At 48.8% G+C, this 22,707-nt stretch overlaps 1 protein-coding gene across 7 annotated transcripts in view; it reads left to right on the top strand.

The window, feature by feature from the left end:
• The window catches only part of Syt6 (synaptotagmin 6), a 58,173-nt gene extending 35,722 nt beyond the window's left edge, over window positions 1-22,451 (top strand). For 2 of the 7 annotated variants that reach the window (XR_781637.3, XR_002025577.2), the window contains 5 exons: window positions 8,041-8,161; window positions 12,941-13,112; window positions 14,265-14,415; window positions 17,967-18,035; window positions 19,655-19,734. Coding sequence is in view for 3 of the 7 variants with exons in the window: in XM_010631239.2 (XP_010629541.1) it covers window positions 8,041-8,161; window positions 12,941-13,112; window positions 14,265-14,415; window positions 19,655-19,726 (516 nt within the window). In the remaining 4 variants the exon portion in view is untranslated. Of the gene's footprint in view, window positions 1-8,040; window positions 8,162-12,940; window positions 13,113-14,264; window positions 14,416-17,966; window positions 18,047-19,654 lie in introns of all 7 variants that reach the window. The other 5 variants (XM_010631239.2, XM_033758192.1, XR_002025579.2 and 2 more) reach the window with 4 other exon arrangements.
• The last annotated feature ends 256 nt before the right edge of the window (window positions 22,452-22,707 follow it).

Below are 22,707 nucleotides of genomic sequence, written 5' to 3'. Positions count from 1 at the left end.
CACTTGAGAAAAAAGCAGGCATGGAACTCAGAACAAATAGAAACTGCCCCAGCACCCAGCTGGAAGCTCAGAACAAGTGTCACAACAGACATCCACCCTTCCACCTCGGCCACCCCCAGCATTCCTGCGGGAGCCCTGGAATTCGGGCCTGAGGAGGCACCCTTGTCACCCAGGCTGTGCTCACAGCAGGGGTACCCTAGCAGGACTCCAGGGAAGGGCCACCCACCCGTGAGGCACAGGGCGGGCACAGCATGTCTGTTCCCTTCTGCCACAGCCTCCTCATCCAGTAGGACACCGAATCCCACTGATTTAGTCCCACATAGGTGCTGCTTTTTGCATCGGGGAATTTGTGACGCTTGTTTCTTGGCCTTTACAACCCTGGGCAATGGGAGCACACTCCCAAATCAGACCAGGGAGTCAGAGAGGTGACCCAAGAGGAGGTGATGGGACAGGTGGCCTGGAAAGGTCAGTGATGTTCAGGACAGCCAGAGGGGTTTTCAGGCAGTGGGAAGAATGAAGTGAAGGCACGGAGGTGGGAAAGTTCTTGGGGGGCTTGCGGAGGGGGTTATGATGGCAGGAGGGTGTCGCAGCGGAAAGTCGGAGCTCCCAAGCCTGGGTTCACATCTCACTTCTGCCACATAAGGGTAGTGGATCCTTGGGCCAAATGCATAACCATAGGTAGAAACTTCAAGCTGGGCATGGTGGTGCATGCCTGTAATCCCAGCACTCGGGAGGCTGAGGCAGGATGATCACTGTGAGTTTGAGACCAGCCTGGGCTACATAGTGAGTTCCAGGTCAGTGTCAACTACATAGTGAGACCCTGTCTCAGAAAAAAGAAAAAAGAAACTTCAGTGCTCCATGTAAAAAGTGGGGATGCTGATGGCACTGTCTCCCTCAGCTCTTGTGAAGTTATATGGCTCAGTATGCATAAAGCACTTAGGACAGGATGGCACGCGGTGAACACTCAGTGTTAGTGGTTACCATGGGGAGGTCTAGGGGATCTGGAGCACAATGGTGGATGCTGACGCTCCAAGAAAAACAGAGCCCAGCTTATGAAGAAACTTGAATGCTATTGGCTTTGTAAATGTGATTTTCAAGTTGACCCCTAGAAACTCCAAGGAAGTAGCTCAAGGGTGAAACATAGGATGTCAGGGGCTCTGTCTCCGAGCCACTTTTCATTTGTTGTATCTGTTTGGGCTTTCGGATAATGTTTCATTTGAGGAAGAGGTTGTCCAACCACACAACAAATGTGAAACAGAATTCTGAGTAGAAGAGCACCCCGCGGGTTACAACGAAAGAGGGTGGATTGGAGGGAACCAGCAGAAAGGAGTTGAAAAGCGGCCAAAGTCAAGAGACTTTGCAGGTCAGAGATAAGGGGGTGCGGAGGGTGGGGGGGAAGGGGAGAGGAGGAGAGGGCCTCAGAGTCCAGGACTTTTAGAAGAGGGCGTAGGCCTCATCCGGAAGTGACTAGATGTGGGGCTGCAGGAGGCGGGGACTCCGGCACAGTTCTCACACCCACTCTTTCCTGTCATCTCTGCTGCTCGTGCCTGTCAAACTGTTTCCTCTCCTCCAAGGGCTCTGCTTTTTGCAGGGACTGAAATCCAAAGATGTCCTCTCCCCTGTCTGCTCCTCTCACCCTGTGCCCCTTTCCTTGCTTCAGCTGGGACCAAGCCACCGCTCCTTCCTTTGGGCTGGGCTGATGGTCCTCCCTGCTGGCTTCTCAATGAAACACTCTCTGTCCGCTTTCAATTCTTCAAAACCGCACTGTCTCCAGTGGCTTTCGCCTCACCGGTTACCTCTGTCATGTCTCTGGTTCCCTCGCTCCCTTTCCCCTCAGATGCGACCTTGCTTAGTTTATTTTTGTCTCGTTTTCCTAGAGTCCGAGCTCCAAGAAGGCTGGCATTTGACCTATCTCTCCAGATTTTCACAAACAGTAGGTGCATAGGGAATGAATAACACCTGCTAACTCGGTCACTGGTGTGGGTGTGTGGGTGGAAAGTGACAGTGGACAGAGTAGGAAGTGTAGGGCAGGTGTAAAAACACTTTGTCCATCACCTGCAGGATCAAGAGCAAGCACCTAAGTGTGGCCCACCAGGCACACACTTGTTCCCAGCTTCACCTGGGCTGCCCTGGGCCCCAGTCCCATCCCCACCACACCCTCTAATCATATGGACCACCCCCGGGGCACACCACACCCGCTGTCTTTATGCACCTCTGATCCTCTAACTGGAACACCCTGCTCAGTTTTCTTCTGTTAGCAAACGCCTTTCACTCACCTCTCTAGATCCTGTGAAATAGCCCTCCTGGGAAGCTCAACCTGAGACCCCCAGGAGAGTTGTCATTCCCTCCTCTCCTGTGTCTGGGCCATAACTGTTATTGCGCTGATCGAACCAAACAGTACCACTTACTTACATGCCTTTCTCTCCCCTGTCCCTGCCCCAAGACCATGTGATTTATCAACAGTAGTAATAATTATAAGAGCAGCTACTACAGACTGAACACTTCCTCTATACTAGACACTGCCAGACATGCTGCAGAAACTACTTCATTTAATTTTTCAAGAACCCTAAAAGGCAGGACCTAACCTGGTCCCATTTTAACAGTTGGGAAAACCAGACAATGAAAGGTTAAGTAAGTCATACTATGTATAAAAGTCAGAACTGGAACTCAGACCCAGGACCCCTGACTCCAGATCCATATTTGTATTCATACTTACTATGCATCAAGCACTGGGCTAGACATGAGAGGTAAAATGATGTCTAAAACCAGATCCCTCTCCCTACCTTCAAAGGGCCTACAATCTGGTGAGGAACAGAAGCATCCTCATAGAATCTCCCAGTTAATGCGAAAGATCTGGTTGCAGCCTGTGCTAGGAGGAAGAAGAGGTCAGCATCTGTGGTAGCAGATTCTAGGGGAGATGGACTGGCTCCCAGTGTCTGGCCTTCACCTCTGACTCATCTCTGAACTCCCAAAACTGAGCCTCAGGCCTACACAGAGGGCTTGCTCACTGGATGTTTCTGTACTCATTGGAGCCAAATTGGCTTCCACCCCATCTCTCTTCCAATCCTTTCTGCCCCAGAGTAATTTAACAGCACTTCCTGCCCAGTACTCCCAAACTCCTTTTTAGGTCTCCTGTGACTTTCCTGAAAGTATAGCAGATGCTTCTCTGCTGATGATGAGAGTTTCCGACAAGCTGCTTAATGATTAAGAGATGCGGAGTGTTCTCTAAGAGACGGGGAAGCATCGTTTTTGCTTTCTCAGTCTTGATTCCCTGGGTGGACTTGGAGGCATTGACGCCACTCGTTGCCTGTTTAGGAAGAAGCGGGGCAGGGTGAGCCCTGGAGAGAAGCAGACCATTTAGGAGCGGGGAAACTGAAGGCCTGAGACGCTTGGACTCCAAAGTGCAATTGCTAGATTCGTGGAGCCACACATGGACACCAGTTAGGCCTTGGGAGCATCTCAAGGGTGATGGGTGGTGATGGATTTTCCAGTTGGAACCCTTAGTTTTCATGGCTGACAGGACAGATTGTCTAGTGGAGCCCCTTCATCTTACACATGAAAGCTCAAGGTCTTGCAGCTAATTCGTGGCAGGGGGACTAAAGCCCAGCTCCCCTGACCTGTGGTTCACTACTCTTCCCTGAACAGCCCACAGGTATGATTTCTCCTATGCCTCGGGGTATGGGGGTGCATCCAGAAGAAAGAAATGCTCTAACTAGCTGTGGCAGGTGGGCTGCTGTGAAACCAGAGAGCTGTACCACCATGGATGGGGCCCTCCGGAACCTCAGTGCTGAGGCACCCTGGGCACTGCAGCTGGGGAGCATGTTGCTGTTATGGGCAGCAGTGTCAGATGGACAGATTTCCTCAGGAGGCGACTTCCTGGCTCTCCCTCCCCTGGCAGTAGGCCCACCTTTCCTAGCACTAGCTGAGACTTTGAGTGAGCTTGCTACTAAGCTCAGCTCTACCTTATCAGCCCCCGAGTTGGAAGTTGAGAAGGCCAAGGTAGTCTCCGCTTCTTTCCAATAGCAGTGACCTCTCCCACACTAGGGAGCTCATTACCAGCCAGAGGCCCTAGGGCAGCCTCACCAATAGCAGGTAGAGGTGAAAGCAATAAGGCACTGGCTGTTCTGCAGCACCCGCTCTCCCCAGTTTTATTAGAGGCCAAGGTCTCAAACATTCCTGATGAGGATAAAAGGCTAGTAAGGTGCATGGAAATGGAGGCTGAAACCTCCTAGGTGGAGGGCAGGACAGAGAGAGGGTTAGGCAAGGGCAGCCACAGGGCTGAGCTGAGCCTCGGCTTCCCAGGCAGGGAGGGTAGCTACCAGGAAATGCTAACTGCCTCTATTTGCTTAGCTCCCATCTTTCTATTTACTCAAAATTAACTCGTTATATTCCCTTATCAAATAACCCAGTGCTCTGGTGCCTGCCTGGGAAGGCCCCTTTCCAGTTCCTGAGTCAAGAGCAGTCAAGTCCCCTCCAGGCCTGATGAGCAGTCAACTCCCCAGTTGCCCCCAGTGGAAGCTCCGGCATGGGCTCCAGGGCTTCTGGCCCCTTTCTTCAATGTCCCCATGTCATAGGGAGGTCCTGGGTCCGGTCCCCTTGCCTGTGTGGGCAAACTGATGGAAGATGGAGGTCGCTATGGGGTGTAGGGACTGGGGGTTGCACACTACACTGCAGACCCAGCACCCACATGCCCCCCAGCTGCCCAAATCCTATGAGGCAGGGCAGCCATACAAAAAGAAGGGGTCCTGTGGGCCAGAGCTCCCCTGGAGGGAACCATCCTTGAGAGCAGTTCCTAGAGTCCTGAGAGATCCTGTTTCCCCTGTGGGAACCCTCCTATCCCTAGGCAAATCTTCTAAGTCTGTAAACAAACCACTCACACTCACCCAGAGACAGCCTGTGAAAACACGACTCCCTCTGTAGGACGGCAGTGGTGAGGGCCTGGCAACAGCAGCGCGCATTTCCCTCCTCTCAGAGAGGCCATTTGAGCTTCCCGCATTCTTCCCAGGCTCCAACTTGATCTCACACCGGTCTGGAGAACCAGGGTCCTTCTGGCTAAAATGTAACCACCCCTTTCTGTGGCTTTATTGCCGCTGCTCTTGTGTGCTGGTGGGCACCTCTGAGGCACAAGTTGGTGTAAGGTAAGGGCCCTGCCCAGAAGGGCCTCTGTCACTACATGCGACAGGAGGGCACGGTGGTGGGACAGAGCGGACTGGGGGACTCCTGGGAGCTGTCCAGGGGCAGGAAGCCTCGGAGAGTGTCAGGGAGATGTGCTAACTGTGGCATGGGCTCCAAGTCAGGGTCCTTGGGGGGACACAACCTTGGACCCTGTAACAGGCATGAGATTGTCTAACCAAAAGGAAAGGGAGAGGCATTTGACCAAAGATATGCCAAAGATATGTGGAGCAGAGGGTTGGCAGAGAGGAGGAGGAGGAGGAGGAGGGAGAGAGAATCAGGTGAGGAAACAAAATAGGACTCAGTAGTTGAGAACCCCTGATGCAGGCTAAAAAACCAAACGAGGGGGCCACTAAGGGCAGGTGAGCAGCGGCACTGATAGAAGACCATTGGGCACTAAAGCACTCGCTATTCATGCACTATGGGTAATTTCCTCAATCTCATGAGACACTCATCTTCTCCTGTGTGCAGTGGGGACAAGCAGGACACCTACCCCAGAGGGTGGTGCTGGAATCACTGAGAGGGTCTAACAAAGAACCTAGCGAAGTGCCAGGCACACGTGCAGAGGTGCTTGTTCCTTTTGCTGTGCCAACAGAGTCTGAAAGGATCCCTTGAACTTTGGGCAGGATCAAGCTTTGGAGATGCTGACTGCCTCTCTTAAAGACAAAAGGGAGGGAGTCAGAGAGAGTTGGGCTTCTCCTTCTACCCCAGTACCTCTGTCAGAGATGGAGCGTTCTGCTAGATGTACCACGGGCGGAGGGGGTCTCTTTCCTACAATACCAGGGTACCAGGCAGCTTCTGTGTCTCCCTCCCTTGAAGAGGAGACTAAGAAGACAGGAGATGCCCCTGAAGAAGGTGGGGCTCCTGCATCGTCCCTGGTTGTACGCTGCTGGACTGTGCGTAGGGGTTGAGACTGTATGCCCCCCACAAAGCCCATGCCTCTGGCGAGCACTCAGGAAGTATGAATGAATCACCCAATGAATAGGTGGATGCTTTGTGCTCTAAGGTACGGAGGAGTCAGAGCTGCCTTGGGTGAGCTGGCAGGGGCTCTGCTCAAGGTGGAGGGTGGGACACACTCTCCCAAGGGTACAGCTAGCCAGGCACGGCTTTTCAAGCTGAACAAATGCAGGGAGTGATGGCACCAATCCCCGCCTCACAGAACTGTAAGCCTCCAAGGCAGAGGCGTGTTTGTGGATGAGCTCCACAGGCCTCGGTCTTGCCTGTGGGCAAAGGATTGTGTGTGCTGGAGGAGGTGGTGACTATGGGGTATCCAGCTGTAGCCCCAGCCGGACTCCCTCCTGGGAAGCTGGGGGTAGCAACCTTCTGTACACCTCCTGAGATTAGATTGAGGGTGACCAGGTAGGTGGACAAAAAGACACGCGTGGAGCTACAAAAGGGTAGGTATCAGTGCCACCTGGAAGAGAACAGGCTCTGGAGGGAAAGTGGTGGTGGGTATTGGCTGATTCTCCAAGCAGCACCCAGATTCTAGGAGTCTCCAGCAGAGGAGAATGGACAAAAACCTTGGTGTCACTCTCAACGCCTCTCTTTCTCAGAAGTCACCTCCTCAGAGAGGCCTCCCTGGCTAAGATGTCAACAATCATAGCCTCCCTTTGGTCATTTTACATCCCCCTTCTCTGCCTTTGTATTGTCCTTGGCCTAATAATACATAAGCTCCATAATGGGAGGAATTTTTGTCTCTTTTGTTCTCTCCTGTATCCCAAGCACCCAGATCAACACCAGCACATAGCAGATGGTCAGTAATTGTTTCGTTTTTTCTTTCTTTTCTTTTCTTTTTTGGTACCGAGGATTGAACTCAGGTCCTTGCACTTGCGAGGCAGTTGCCAGAACCACTGAGCTAAATCCCCAGCCCAGTAATTGTTTCTTGAATAAGTGAATGAATGAATGAATGAATGATTAGCGGATCCCATCTGAAATTAGAGCCACCCCAAACCCTAACTTGTCTCCTCCTCAAACCTTGCTCTTGGAGTCCTATGAGAGGAAACATGCCCATGTCTCGCAGCCCTAAGCCAACTGCACCCCCTTCAGTAAGTAGGGAAGAGGAAGCATTCTGCTAAGACCCTGTAATGGACGGGCATGCTTGCTATCTTTCTAGGAAGATGGTAAAACTTTCTGGGAGTTCTCATGTCCTTTGGCCATGATGATTATTGTGGCAGACGAGACAGAAGAATGTGTTCTCTTGGCTGGGTTAATGTTTTTTAGGATGATCACTTTAAGGAAAATAAACAAAGTAGATCCAATCCTGGCAGCAAGTGTGAGGTAGCGAATGTACAGCTCAGTGGTTAGTAGCATGTCCTGAGCAGGGAATCAATTCCTTGCATGTCCACACTGAGGTTGGAAGCTAGAGTGCTGGATGTCCTGGGAGAGGCAAGAAAGAAGAAGAGTTGACAAGAACAATGGATCTAAAGGACAGAGGCAGGAAGGACTCGCAGAACTGTTAGGAGAGGGGCCCAATGGCTAGAGTGTGTGTGTCTTAGGCAGGTCATTTTCATGGCCACTTGCTTAGGCGGGAAGACTAGAGGGGTCAGTGACAGGTGAGGGTAAGCTAGAGGAGAATGGGACTGGGCTACCATGGGTCTGTGGCCCAGGAGCACACATGGGACAAGTCAGACAAGTGCAGGATGGCAAGGACTAGGACCTGAACGCGATCAAAATGAGAGAACAGCACAAGAGGCAAATTCCACTGAAAGGGTAGTACTGCTGTGACTGGGGTAAGTCCCTTGGCATGCGTGACACTGAGGCTCCAAGCACCTTCTCCTGGGCCTCACAGTGCCCCCAGTGCTACTACAGAGGGAGCCAGGGCACCAGCCTATGTACCCCTCACCTGCGTTCTCGTCTGCTTCTTTACAGGAAAGTGTGGACTTGGGGGAGATCATGTTCTCCCTGTGCTACCTGCCCACCGCAGGCAGGCTCACCCTCACAGTGATCAAATGTCGCAATCTCAAGGCGATGGACATCACAGGCTATTCAGGTACCTCTCTTACCCAAGTGGCCTGCCACAAGGCCTTCTCTAAGTCCAGACATTAGAATTTGGAAGAGTGTTTTGGAAGAAGGGGCAAGAACGGTCATTGCTCTTGGAATGGTACTCTTAGCACCAGCTAGTGGGACAATTGCCTGCATCCAGATTCAACTTCTGCCACTTCCTTCCTGTGTAAAGGCTGTGGTTTCTATATTAGTCAGCTTTCATTGCTATGACAAAATACCTGAGACAATCAACTTAAGGAAAGAAAGATTTATTTTGGTTCATGGTTTCAGAGGTTTCAGTCCATGGCCATTGTTGGGTCTGTGGCAGCATAGTACATCATGCAAAAAATGTGTGTCAGAGGAGGCCTCATGGGGCTAGGAAGTAAAGAGTGAGGAAGAAGATGGGCCACGGTCCTAATATCTCCTTCAAGAGCCCATTCCCAAAGATGTAACTGCCTTCCAATAGACCACACCTCCCAAAGGTTCCACTACTTCCAATAATAATGCCACAAGCTGGAGATCGAGCCTATAACACATGGACCTTTGGGGGTCATTTCAGATCCAAACTATGCCAATTTCCTAAGTTGACAATCAGAACAGTCATATCTTATACTGGTCGCATTCAGAATAAGTGCCTGACATATAAGCATTTAATAAGTATTGGCTATTACTCTCATCCTCTTAGACAAAGGAAGGGCATGTATAGGAGACCAAAAAGAAAAGAAAAGAACAAAACAACAACTAAGAACAATTTCCCTGATTTATACAGGTCCTTAGGACTTGCAGCAGGATTATGTCAAATCTAGTGTGTAAATGTTTGCAGGTCCACACAGGCCTAGGGCAGCAGCCCTGCACACTAAGTCAAAGGAACAAATCCATGGAAAAGCAAAGTGTGCGTGTGCAGATTTCCTACAGGGCCCCTAGTCTCAGTCTCAGCACCAGGAAAGCTGAGCGATAGCAGAATAAAACTCTAGTGCAATTCCAGCCATGCAGAAAATGCTTGTATGGGGGCAGCTGTAAAGTGTAAGGGAAGGTGTTTGAATTTGAAGATAACAGAAAAGCAGCTTGAGGCCTGGGAGACTCTTGCCCCTGCTCCAATCAAACAGCCCCAAGGGGTGACTAGGGTCAAACTGCTCTGTGACTAGGGTCAAAAAGCCTGCAAAATGGCTGGTAGAGCACAGTGGGCCACACTTATGATAGAGAATGTGAGAAAATACCCTGCTTATTTCTCTAGACCCAAGGGACCCTTCTCCTGATTCCTGTACCAATGTAAAGCCACCCAGGAAGCACCTCTGAACTTGGCTGGAAGACATTGAAGAGTTTCCCCTATATTTCCCTTGTATTTCTTATTTATTTACATCCCAGAAAGCTCCCTTAGAATAATCACAAGCACCAGAAAGAGGCCGCAGTGCTGCTGAAAATATCTGGGCTGCAGCTGAAACATCTGGGCTCACGTGTGACATCGTGTGGGTTGAAGGAAAGAAGGCATCAGGCCTCGGAAGCTAAGGTTTAGGGGAAAGGTGACTGGGAAACGCGGAAGTTCAGTAATGCGTGTTCACTGCCACCTTGACTCCCTCAAGCCTTGATGTGAGCCTCCAACAATCTCTAGGGAGCCCCTGGCTTCCAGACTGCGAGCCCCATGGAGACTCAAGGTCCTCAAGCTCCTCTGCTGAGGAAACTGCTGACACACATCAGGACATAGCAAGGAGCTTAAAGAACCTCTGCTGACATGCAGAAATGTTTCACAGCAGCAAAGCAGCTTCCCCCAAAACGTAGCCAATGTGGATTTCATTTTAAGACCAAAATAAGTGTGTGCTGGGGACACAAATTCGCCGAGGACTCTCAACATTGAGGGAAATAGGATTTTGCTGCCATAATCCCGACACTATCTTCTGTGGTGTAATTAAATGGATGAGAGAGAGAGAGAGAGAGAGAGAGGGAGGGAGGGAGGGAGAGAGAACTCTCGTGGTAAAGCCATCAGTAATTTCAAGGCCATTCCAAATCAGAAGGTTATGAGTAAGAGTTTTTTTTTTTTTAAATGTTAAACTCTAAGCTGCTCACAATTGCCCTCTTTTCTATATGGGATAAAAATGTGGTCCTAAATCTCAGTTAGACTCTGAAAATGCAGGGGTCCTCTTTGTATCGGCGATGACTGTCTATTTTGCTCACAGATGTAAATAAGTATATGACACAATGCTTGGAATACCTAAATATGGATTAATGAGTGAATGAACAAGTAAATGAATGAGTTTATAGCATGAGGAACCTGCCCTGAGGGTGATGCCATTGCTGGGTACAAGCGAGGGCCCTCTCCTACTAGATCTCTTATTTTTGAGAGTGGGTTTGAAGTTGCTTCAGCCCAGCCTGTTGGTCTCTCCTAGGGAGAAAATGGAGCTTATTAATTGCCTGTTTAGCTTAATATGGCATTCAAATCTAAAACGAAGGATCTTCTTATTCTCCTGGTTTTGCACTAGCCTAGGCTCGTTTCTCTAAGCCTATATGCTAGAACCATGACAATATAAAATATTTCAAAATAATAATATGAATCCACATCAACAAAAGAGTGATGAGTTAACCCTCTTACCTCTGCCACTTCTGCTCCATACTGCTTTGAATCTAGTAGTCAAAAATGTGAGCCTACGAGTCAGACCTGAGTTTAAATCATAGGCAAGTTTCTATTCCTTCTATGCCTTAGATTTCCTACCTATGAAAGAGATATTGATGATACATATTTCATAGAGTTGATGTGAATTTTAAACATCCTTATGTATGTACATTTCTTAGCACAGTACATAGTACACACCAAATGCTCAATTCTGAAGGCTACTATGGCAATGAGGCTAAAATACACTGCTGGGCTTTGTGCCACCTTGATCAGCTACATAGAGCATCATAGAGAGGAATAGGCCTCGCAGATCTTCTGGGTCCAGCATTCTACTAACACCACAAGCTTTTGCCCCAGAAAACCCCAGGAGACAGTCATCTCTGCTTAACTTAGCGGGTGCTGGTGAGAGCGCTGATTCCTGCAAGGGAAGTGTACCCACTGAATTTATAAATACGTTGCGTTTGCCTCATAGGGATGACCACAGCTGAGCAAAGAGCCATTTGCCCTGGTGGCCCATGAGACAAGAGGCTCTGCCTATATTTTTCCAAGCCACATGACGTGGGAATTTGCTCTGAGCAAGAGTGTATGGAAATAGGAATAGCAAGCAAACTCATGTCTGAAGACACTTTTGAATGCTATGCATCCCCTTAGAGTTCAGTCTCAAAGACAGGTCCTGGAGCCAGTTCTTCCCACCTGTCTGCCTCCCCTGGACAGTGTCCTAGGGTGTATCCATGGGGAATGGTGCCAATGGAGACTGGAAAGCTCTCTCACTCAGATTCTAAAAACTCTTTTCTCTGGCTTTACTGAAAACCCTCCTGAGAGGAGGCACTTGCAAATGGGTAGTCAGAGACAGCAGGTTGATTGAATTCCTCCCGGAATTTAATCTCCCCAGTTCCTCCATAAAACTTAGAACCCCCATGGTTAAAGTACAGCTGCCACTGTTATACTGTTTAGTCGGCAGCTCATTTGGAGGCCTGTGGAAATGCCTTTAAGGCTTGGAGCTTCTGAGCAGATGCAGTTTCTTGATTCCCACCGTAGTTGTGTGCCTCCCCTGCCTCATGTATAATGATGGGAATGTGAGGGCCAAGTGGGTATCAGGTGTCCAGGAGGTACAACTGTACTCCTAGGAATAGCAGAGCTGGGAGCTCCCATGGCCCATACCTCTGGACAGATCCCATGAGATCTGGCTTCTGGGCAAGAAGATGTCTCCGTGCATCAACATCTCAAAAGCTATTATTACCTGTGAGCTGCCCTCTTGTTTCTTGAGCTGTGTGACATAAATACTAATTATGATGGTGACTGAGACACCTGTGCTTTGAGATACAATACGTGTCACTTCATTTGGATGAGTAGAAAATTTCAGGGTAGAAAGATGACCATGAAATATCTATTCAGAAATCTAGAAAAGAGACAAGACTGGGAGGCACAACAGAAGTTTAACAAAAAGACATTGCTGTGCAGGATGGAGAGCATCCAAGATCCCACTGAGAGATGAAATGTCAACCAGCTGCCCTGTGTCTCAGGAGACCGTCCCAGTCACTCTCCCAGACACAGCTCCTCCCTCCTCCACTGTTCAGAAGTGAGCAGGGATAGCTGCAGCGAGGCAAAGAGCAGGGCCTCTTTCCCCCTTCTCGATGCCAAGTGGAAATGAGATTACTGGGACAATGAGACCCAAAATCGTGCTGTCAGGTGGGGAGGACACAGACGCCAATGTGATTGCTGCTGTTCACTTTGCTCTGATGGGGCTATTCTTTGAGCACCGCTGAGTTCTATTTTTACCCACTTTATCTGCTGATTAAACATCGCAGAGAAATAGTGTCATTGTTCAACACCCCTTTTGGGCCAGCCAGTGAGCCATCATGGGGCTGAGACGTAGGACTGGGAACTGCTAATGCATTTGCAAGAGTCCTGACTGTGTGGGGGCTACCTTCCTTATTTGTGAGAGGCCACAAGGCATGCTCCCAAGAATACTGAGGTGGCTAAAGACTCCATGTTCATTCAGCATGGAGCATCCTCAGAGACAGGTGTACTACATGAATACAAGGTGGTTTAATTATTTGAACAACCCACTGACACCTTCTGATGAGCAGCAGTAGGTCCAGGGCTTCTGTCCCTCTGCTGCGCATGATGCTTGGGGACATCTGTTTAACGTGTGCCTTTGCACTGCCCCTATTGGCACAGATCCCTACGTCAAAGTGTCCCTGCTCTGTGATGGACGGAGGCTGAAGAAGAAGAAAACAACCATAAAGAAGAACACTCTCAATCCTGTCTACAATGAGGCCATCATCTTTGACATCCCCCCAGAGAATATGGATCAAGTCAGCCTGCTCATCTCGGTTATGGATTATGATCGGTAGGTACTGTCCCAGAGGGACATGATTCTCGCTCCATCTCCTCCACTCCAGTTCGGTGTAGGACTCCTTGGCTAGTGGTTCTGGGCTCGGATGGCTTCTGGCCTCAAATCTGGCTCCACCTAAGAATGGCACAGGAGTTTGAGGAAAAATATGGACTCCCCTTAGCAAAGGGCTTCCTCTCCTCTTTCAGCTATCTCCATCTGGAGTAACTTCACCCATCATTTTCCCCAGATTCACCCCTGACTCTTCCCTGTTCTTCCATCCTGAACCAAGTCCTGGCATCTGTCCTTTCAAATGCCCCCATATCCTGTTTCTGAGGCTGCTGCCACTCATAACTCTAGGGTGACTGTGTGGCCTCCGTCACCCTCTGCCCCAATTCTGCCAACAGACTAAGGACACATCTTCCTGGACACTTTCTTCTGGACCTGCCCTTCTCAAGAACTATCTCTGACTCCTATTTTCTCGGCTCTTCCTGTGGACTCTCAAGACCTCTCATAATCTGGACCCAGCACATCCATCCAACCTGATTTCTCCTTTCTCAGATGTAGTTCCCTTTTGCTAACCCTCCATTACCATCAAAACTGACTCTAAAACATTTTCCAGCTCCTCCAGCCCCGTGACTCCTTCTCTCCAGTTGTCATTTCGTTCGTAGGAGATGAAATCCATGCAATAAAGCCTTAATCCTGGATTTTTAGCTCAAGTTCTCAGGCATAGTAGGTGCTTGACAAACATACTTGAGAGATGATTCATGTTCTATGCTGAGTGAATAAATCACATTTCACCCACTGGGGGGATGGAGAAATGGTAGTCAGAGGAAGGTGATTTATTTTCAGATGCTGATGTCTCCAGTGAGGTTGTAATGTGTTGGTCAAGTCATATAAGGGAAGAGACAAATTCTCACACTCCCTATCTGCCACCATTTCCCAAGATGCCAAACAAATTTATTTTTCTGCTCATCTCTCTGTGTCCAACATCTGCCTAAGGAGGATGGGCAAAGCCTCACAGCCATTGGCACGTCAAGGCCATGCCAAGCACCAGTTTTCAGAGCTGACAGTTCTGAGTGAGCCCCACTGGGCAGACCCTACCCCCAGAACCTCCCTCTCTGGGAAGATGTCTGGTAGCTCACACAGGGTCCTTTGCTTCTCCTTCAGCGTGGGCCACAATGAGATCATCGGTGTCTGTCGCGTGGGCATCAATGCTGAAGGCCTGGGCAGGGACCACTGGAACGAGATGCTCGCATACCCTCGGAAGCCCATCGCACACTGGCACTCCTTGGTGGAGGTAAAGAAATCCTTCAAAGAGGTGGGTGAGGTCGCCTGGCCCTTGGCATGTCTGCTGCATGATGGCGTGGGCTGGAGAATGGCCATTGGCTGCTGCAAGAGTCCCTCGGCCTTCTGTGGGCAGGGAGCCAGGGGCCACACGCTTCTCACCAGGTGTGTAGCAGGCAGATGGGGGAAGAAGATGGAGGCTGCCCGACAAAAAGCCCCTGTTATATGTTTTGGTATCGGGTATCGAACTTGGGTCCTTGCACTTGAGAGGGAGGCGGCGGAACCACTGAGCTAAATCCCTGGCCCCCCTGTTATATGTTTTGAAAGCCACACTGAGTTCTTAATGGAAGGTAAGAACTTTGAAGAAGTCTTCCTAAAAGGCCACTATGCCAGGCCTGGAAAGCTTTCACAAGTCCCTGGGCCAAGTTGGTCCTTTAGGAGATAGTCCCAAGGGAGTGAGATCAGAACTTGGCAAGGAATTCCATGCCTGTCAGAACAGTGGGTTCTCTAAGGCTCAAGCCAGGCGGTCACTTGGCAGTTTTCACTACTTGGGAGAGATGACTGAAGAATGGATTTCTCTGCTTGGGAACTTGGTTCTCTCCATTGTTGCAAAAGGGAGTGTGGCCTCTAGGTGGTGTCACTCTTTCTGGCTAGGTTCTAACAGAGAGCCCTGGCCTGGGAGTCCCAAGACTTGGGTTCCAAATTTGGCCCTTCCTGACTTTCTGTGCAATCTGAGGTCTGCCGTGTCTCTCTCAACCGCAAAGAAAATGTCCCTTTGACTGATATTTAGTTTTCCCCCACACCACCAAATCCCACCAGCTTAAGACCCTGTGATTTATCACATTGGTAGTCCTTGGGCTTGCTTTTTCTCAAAATGGGTTGGAACATAGGGACACCCAGGAAAGCTCTCAACTTTATTTTCAAGATCTCATACCCTAGTCCATCCTAGAAAGTTAGATGATCATTCCCTCATCTTCACGGGCTGCAAACTTACTAAGCCTAGGGGGCTGTAGAAAATTAGAAATTTTTCTAATAAAAAAAAACAAGCTTTATCCCTTCTACCACTGGCCCCTCAGTTTAAAAGCAGAGTCACCTTAAAAACAGAGCAATCCCTCCTCCCACTCTGATGCAGAAAAGATGAAAAGGTGCAGATGTAAACCCCGAAGACCACCAGCTCCCTTTCCTTCTCAGGGTGGATAGGCCATTTCCACCTACTTCTAGCAGTGCGAGTCCTGAGAGAGATTGGGAGCTGATGGGATGGGCATGTGGCGATAGTGGCCTCTAGGGAGCCAGGCTATTTGACTTACCTTCCAGATAGACCTGTGCTCTGTAGAGCTCCAGCTGTAGCTTAGACTCAGCACTAAGGAGTCCGACACAGACTAAAGTTCCTGTCAGCTAAGGGCTCGCATCTCTGTCTTGTGGTTGCAGAGCTGTTGAGCTTTAATGATTGAGACCATTCCCTCAGCTTTCTGGTTCTCCTTTGCAATCCCCTCCCTTCAGAAGGACCTCTGTGCGGTGAGTGTGATACCCAGCACCAACTACAGGTGGAGCTACTGGGCAGGACGCTGGGCCATCTGGGGACAGCCTAGCACCAGACCGAATACAGTGTGGGTTCAGCCCAGGAAGAGGCCATGACAGCCCCTCCCCTTTAATCCTGTGGAAATATTCAAGAATGGACTAAGCATACTAAACTGTTTAGAGTGATTTGGAGCAGGGCATGGAATGAATGTGAATTAAGAGGGCTGTGGAGCCTCAGGCAACCCCCTGCTCTACTCTTTTTGGTTTCCTGGCTGGTAAATGAAGGGAAAGGCCCTCCCAGCTCTGCTTTTCTGCCAAATGCTGACCCTTCATGACAGCGGGCCCAGGAGCCCACACGCTGCAGTGTGACTGCTTGTCTAACCTTGGATCTGCAATAACCCATTCCAGTGACCGGGCCAGACCTGTCTCTGGGTGACAAAGTGACTGACAGAGCTGTGGCCAGAAAGGGGGCGGTGTCCAGGCCCCAGCACCCTGATGAATACCACCTAATTAAACCAAATAATTGATTCAGAGTCCTGTTTCTTTGAGAATTCTGACTCACTAGTCCAGACTACAAAAGAGAGAAAGATAAAGTAGAATCAAGCCCTTGAAAATGAATATTTGATGAGATAGTGAAGGGAAAGTAACAGAATATGGAAAAAGAGAAGAGATTAAATTGATTCATACCCTTTGGGTTTACTTTTTCTTGACCTGGCACACTGAGCGCCTGACTGCTCCTCCCCCACCTGCCACCCAACCGTTTTCTGCTCAGCTGATCATTTCTCTGTAAGAAGGAGCTGAAAATGACATTTGTCTTTGCAATTTAGGTCTTCAACAGTCCGCATTTGTGTAGAATTTTCACTGATACTTTTAGCACGCACAGTTTAAATCTCTTTATAAAAGTACATCTAAACCCTATTGGGCTGGTATGTAGTAAATGCTCTTGTGTTTGTGTGATGCCTTGGGCTGAAAACATCATCTCAGCCATCCTTAGAGCTCACATCCTGCCTTCCTTCTGGTTCTGTTCTGGCCACAGAGCAAGCCCCTTGCTACTGAAACTTGGGTCTACCATTTGTATGATAAAGAACTGCTCTCCAGCTCTTGGAAAGATAAATGGCATCATATCTATAAAGCACTCTGTATTTATCTTACATCTTTCTTAGCAGTTTCAAGTGCTGTGATCGTTTCCTTTTTATTAATGAGAACAGAAGGCACCATACTTGCTCCCCTATTTGGAGTTTAAAATAAGGCTGAGGGAAACGAATGAACTGAAAAGGTATTTTTCCCTGCTGGGCTCTCTCGTGAATAAAAATCCCTCAAACCATAGCAAGCATCCTTCCTCAGGTGCAACACATGCCGCCTTCCCTCTCAGCACTCCTGCCCAGTGCTGTGTGTTATTGTTGTCACCTCATATGGGGCCCCATTGATGAGTGCCCTTCTCCCTGGTGCTTTATTAGGAAGGGCCAAGTTCCAATCATCTGCCAGAGATTTAGGATCCCTGTTGGAACGTGACCCAATTCAGAGCAACAAAAGACCTCGCTGGCATGCAGCCACCCTGGAATAATGTGCTTCCTGCTTTCCAGTGACGGGCTCTCTGCTATTTCAGAGCCACCTCGATAACGCCTCCTGGAATCATCCACCTTTCCATTGTCCATGAACCCCATCTCCTCCCTTTGTTTATCTTCATAGGAAAAATCAGGGACTAGCAGGGGAGCCAGTGTTCCTTCTTCATTTGTTCCAGATAAACAATTATGCTCTGTGTGACTGCTGTTATATAAAGGAAAAGAGGTGCTCTGTGTAGCCATTTCATGTTTTTCTCCTCTGACCTGGCCTATCAATCAGACTGTTTAAGTGGTATGCTTACCCAGGGGAGAAGCCAGAAATTACAATGTACCTTTCACTGACATCAGAGGTTGTAAAAGAAAATGTCCAACTCCTAAAATGATGGTCGGCCAAATGAAAGCATCAGTAATTGTCTTATGTCACCTTCTGGTTAAGAAACACTTGAGTCAAAAGTCACAGTGGGCTCAACAAACAGGCATTTATTTATCTAAAATATTTCACCAGGGAACCCCTCGGTTGTGATTTCCTTCACGTGGATGCTGCTCGCAGAGAGGCTGCCCCCTGGAGTTAGGAGTAAGTACCTGGTGCGGATCCTAAGAGATTAGGTTTCTTATTTCATTCTGTGTCTCTCTCCCCTAGTGTGGCCATGTGCCAAGACAGTGGCAGGATGGAGTGGAAAGAGCACTGAGCTGGGGTGAGGAGATCTGGTTTGGGATCCTGCCTCTGTCTCAAACTGGCTGCGTCTTGACTTCCCTGTGTCTTTGTTTTCTTATTTGCAAGAACAAGAAGGTCAGACTGGATGATTTCCCAAGCCTGCCTCCAGTTCCTCCAGTTCTGGCACGCTCAGATCGCTCAGGTCCAGATCACAGAATGATGGCCCTTGATGCCTGATTCTCCAGCTAATCAACACCTTGGCTAGGGATGGAGACCTTTAGGTTGGCCTGTACAAGGCGTTCTAAGGAGCCTCAGGAGTGACAATGAGGAGCTTCGGACTGGGGGCTTGGGTCTCTCCTCAGCTTCATGGGCTCCCTGTTTACTCCTCAGGGTGACTGTGGCCTATTGCTTAGGTGGCACAGCTCTGTCCAGAGATGGCTGTGTCGCTGGTGGGAACTGTCTTCTCCCACTCACCCTCCTATGTCTCCAAATTCATGGTTACAGATTCCACTGAGCCATATCACACACTATGGAGACCCCTACGGCTCATGAAAAACACAAGGGGCTGCCCTTGTGGTTCAGAAGGCCATCTGGATTACTGACTTAAGCCCTCTCTCTGGAAATGTGTCCTGTGGGCACTAGGAGAATACTGGGTCTCCCTTCTGGCCCACAAAAGGATGAGCGAGCCGTGGGCACTAACTCACTTTGAAGCTCTACCACTCCTAGACAGGTCCAGATTATTTATGGGGTCAGACTTGCCCAGGAGACACTGCTGTGCCTCTGACTGGCTTTTCCCGTTAAAGAAGGGTTGAATGGCGCAAGACACAGGCCCATTCATCTTCAGCCCTCTCCTTCACTCCATTACGCCTCATTGCATCACCCACTTCCACGGAGGTTAGAGTCCGGCTGAGAGGAGGTGCTTTGTGAGACAGGAAAGGTAGACAGGAAAAGCCGTTTAGAGGAGCCCAAAAGGGGAAGGGGCCACCTCTCCTGATGCCCTCTGCCTCTTCACAGGCCAGGTGCAAATGCCCACAGGACCTATTAAGTCTGAAAAAGAGAGCCCCAAACCAAAGCAGTATCAGGTTTCTTTCTGAACTAACAGCTCCCAGACAAATTGCTAATAATTCATGATCATGGATTCTTGGCAGTAAGGGCCCTACTCTGCAGATTGCTTCTTCCGCTGCTAACATAATCTGATTTCCAGTGTGAAAAAGAGCTGAAGCATTCAGAAATGGTCCCGTCATAGCACCCCATTAAAACACACACATGCGCACACATACCTGGGCACTCTACATGGCGAAGAAAGCTAAAATTATCTCTGCAATAGATCCTTTTCAAAAACCAGGTATTTCACACTAGAGGCTCTATGCTGTTTTCATTATGTTTTTTGTGTGTTTGTTTGTTTGTTTTTGCATGGCTGACAGCAAAATTCAAGAAGCTGGGAAAAGGTGAATTGAATGCATGGGCTAGTTTCATTTTGGAGGTTGAAACATCATTTCCCTGGGCAATCAGTAACCAGTTGTTTCTCCTTCCTGCAGTGGCAGGGCCGAGCTGCCAGCTTCGACAGCGAGAGCTCGTGCCCATCTCCGAAACCGCCTCCAACACCGTGAGCTGCACAGCCTGAGCCACACCAACTGGACTCAGTGATGTTCTTTTTGCACTTGTTCAGCCGCCTAAACACAGTGTTGTGCAGTCACCAAGGCAGCAGCTGTCCGTCTGCCACTCCAGAGTCTTAACTACTCCCGTGTAGGTCAAGGCCGAGACACTTGTCGTGTGGTCAGATCTGTCTTAGTCTTTTCTGTCTCTCAGAGTAATGTTTTTGTGGTTTTCACTTTATATGGTTCTGCTGTCAAGAAAAGAAGCAAAAACAAAACAAGAACACAAAAAAGAAAACAATGAGCAGGAAAACAAAAGATGGAGAGCCCAGAAGTTGGCTGTATAAAATACCATGTAAAACCGCAGTCTTTGGAGGAAAGGTGGATTGAGTTTCTAAAATTTTGTGTCTCCCCCAAGCTCTGCAGCCCTGTAGGGGGCAGCAGGGTGGAACAATGCCTGCATTTTCAGGGCCCGGCGGGAATGGTACAAATCAACCCGAGACCTTGTACGAGGCTATTCCCTGGTGTGGCCTAAGTCGAGTTGTGGACTCTTGTCCCACGTTGAAGTCGCAGGACCTCTGCAGTGTTTGCAACCCTGCAGCAGATACGCAGAGGCCTCACTTCCCTTCCTTGTTGGCTTGCCTCATGGACTAGAAACAACTTGATTTCTCATGGGGACTCCGTCACTTTCTTTAGGAATGACTCTGCTGAGACTAACCATGCAGTACGTTTTCTGATGTGCCACAGTGAACAAGCACATTTGTTTGAAAACAAGATCTTTGTTCCCCGAAATAACCTTCATTGTAAAGAGAGAGGCACACGTTCCACAGTGATTTCTGCATTCTACATGCCTTTATCACTCCACAGAGTGTCAATTTACTGTTTTAAATGCCTAAACAGATCAAAGAAAAATGTGGATATGACTTGCTTTTGTGAAAGAAGACTTTTGAAATCAGAGCCACAGTTTGAGTTGGTCTCTCTGGGAAGATCTTCTTTGTTGAAACTTAGCCGCCTTGAGCCTATTTTAGCCTCATGGACTCTGGGCTAAAACTCATCTTAAACCTTTAGTTCTATAAATCACTTAGGTACTTCAGCGTTGTTTGTTCCAGTGGTCGTGAGGGGTTTTGTTTTTGTTTGTTTTTCCTTCGGATCTCTAGCTTAGGCCAAATTCAGTGTAGGAAAAAAGAAGTCTGGACTATTCTGTATTATAATAGCACATTCCTCCTGAGTGAATAGTGGCCTTCCCATGAACCCCTATCTCTAGATTGATTTGCTCGGCCTCAGTCTGTACAGCCCTGGTAAGCACATAGAGATGGGTTTTCACTCCATCTTGCGACTGCACAGCGCCAATTTCCACCCGTGTATAGGATCTGCAAGGAGCAAGTGAGCTGATGAGCCCCCTTTCAACAAAGGTCAAACACATGAAAGCTATTTGCACACCTGTGTCGTATTCTTTCTATACATTACATGCTATAGGACCAGCAACTTCCATTAAAGTAACGCTCATTTTAAGCCAAGTTATCATATTTCTCTGCTGATAAAATGGTAGGAGGTGTCTGCTAGGGCTAAAAATGACCACATTGGGCCTCAACTAATAGGATATTGTGGCAAAAGATGTTTCTCACCTAGAAAAGTAAATGTAGATAAATCTAAACTCCATTCTGTACTGAACCTTAGGCTAGGGACTAATGTGTGGATCACTTGTCTCCCCAAATGTCTTGTGACTGACAGGCCTCCCTAGTCAGGCAGTTCTGTGTTTGGATGTTGCTTTGAGAGTTAGAAAAACCCCAAGGTCATGACCAGACTTGCAGCAGGCAACACATGTCATCATGTTTCTAGGTTAACCCCTTCAAGGTGGCCATTGCAATCACTGAGCAGATGCTGCTGATCTCATGAGTAGGAAGGGGGGAAGTAAGTTTCTTGGGCCATTGGAACCCACAAAATAGTGTGAAAGGGTCCTTCCAAAAGTGAGCTCAAAATGCACGTGCAGGTGTCACTTCTACACCCTAGGCAGGATGACCCATCCCAACCTTTGCAGAAGGACGTGTGATCAGTGTGAACCATGGAAAAGCCTTGCTCATCTGAGATATTTTTCTTACACCAAGTGGCTCTGTCCTTCAGGGAACACTCCAACTGTTTCAGAAGATCATTTCCTGAGCAGATTATGGCCAGCCGCCATGCCACCCCAGCTAACAGCTACCGCTGCAGCTCCAGCAGCCTCGGAAAATTCCTACTGGCATAGGAACATACCCCAGGAAGGCCTTTAGCTCCTGGATCCCTATTTCCCCACCCTCCTGGGCCCCCTGTTCCTCCCACACACACCAGTCGGGTCCTCAGTCTGAAGCCAGAACGATACCTGAATGGCTGCCAATTTCATTATCTAGCCCAGTATCTCTTCCTCACAGATGAGAATAAATTGAAATACAGGTTTCAGAGTAAACTGAAATTCCAAGTTGATTCATTTTTCAGCTTCCCCTGGCATGAGAAACCTCTTGGGTGGTTGTTGTGAGGTTTGCTGAAGTCAAGATAACCAGGGCTGTTTGCACACAGAAAAACACAAAGTTCTCTTCTTCATTTAGCAATGTTTCTGGGCTGAAAGATGTCCCCCTCCCTCTCTGCGCTTACCCAGGATGTTAATTGATTGTGTCATCATTTTAAAACTTACATTGTTAATTACTGCTTTGTGTCTTCCCAACCCTGTCACAGCCTGGAGTTTTTATTCAATTAAATCTCTGTCTCTTGCCCATTTCTCTTGTCATTTTATGTTCCTTGGGTTCAGCAGGCAGCACACACACAGGATGTCGTAAAGTCTTGTTGATAACTTTTGTTTCCCATCCACTTCCCTTCAGTCGGAGGTAGATGACAGGGCCTGTTGGTTGTCACTTTGCCCAAGGAGAAGCTGTGCTTCACAGCAGGCTGGAATCCACCTGGACTGTGTCAGGCTTGTGGCTAGTGCAGCATGTGGGATACAGGGTTTGACTGCTCCCCCCCCCCCC

The sequence above is a fragment of the Fukomys damarensis genome, unplaced genomic scaffold, assembly GCF_012274545.1.
Source record: "Fukomys damarensis isolate Sample0158 unplaced genomic scaffold, DMR_v1.0_HiC HiC_scaffold_33, whole genome shotgun sequence".
Taxonomy (NCBI): domain Eukaryota; kingdom Metazoa; phylum Chordata; class Mammalia; order Rodentia; family Bathyergidae; genus Fukomys; species Fukomys damarensis.
The sequence above is the reverse complement of the archived record's forward strand: the minus strand, read 5'-3'. Positions and strand labels throughout refer to the sequence as shown.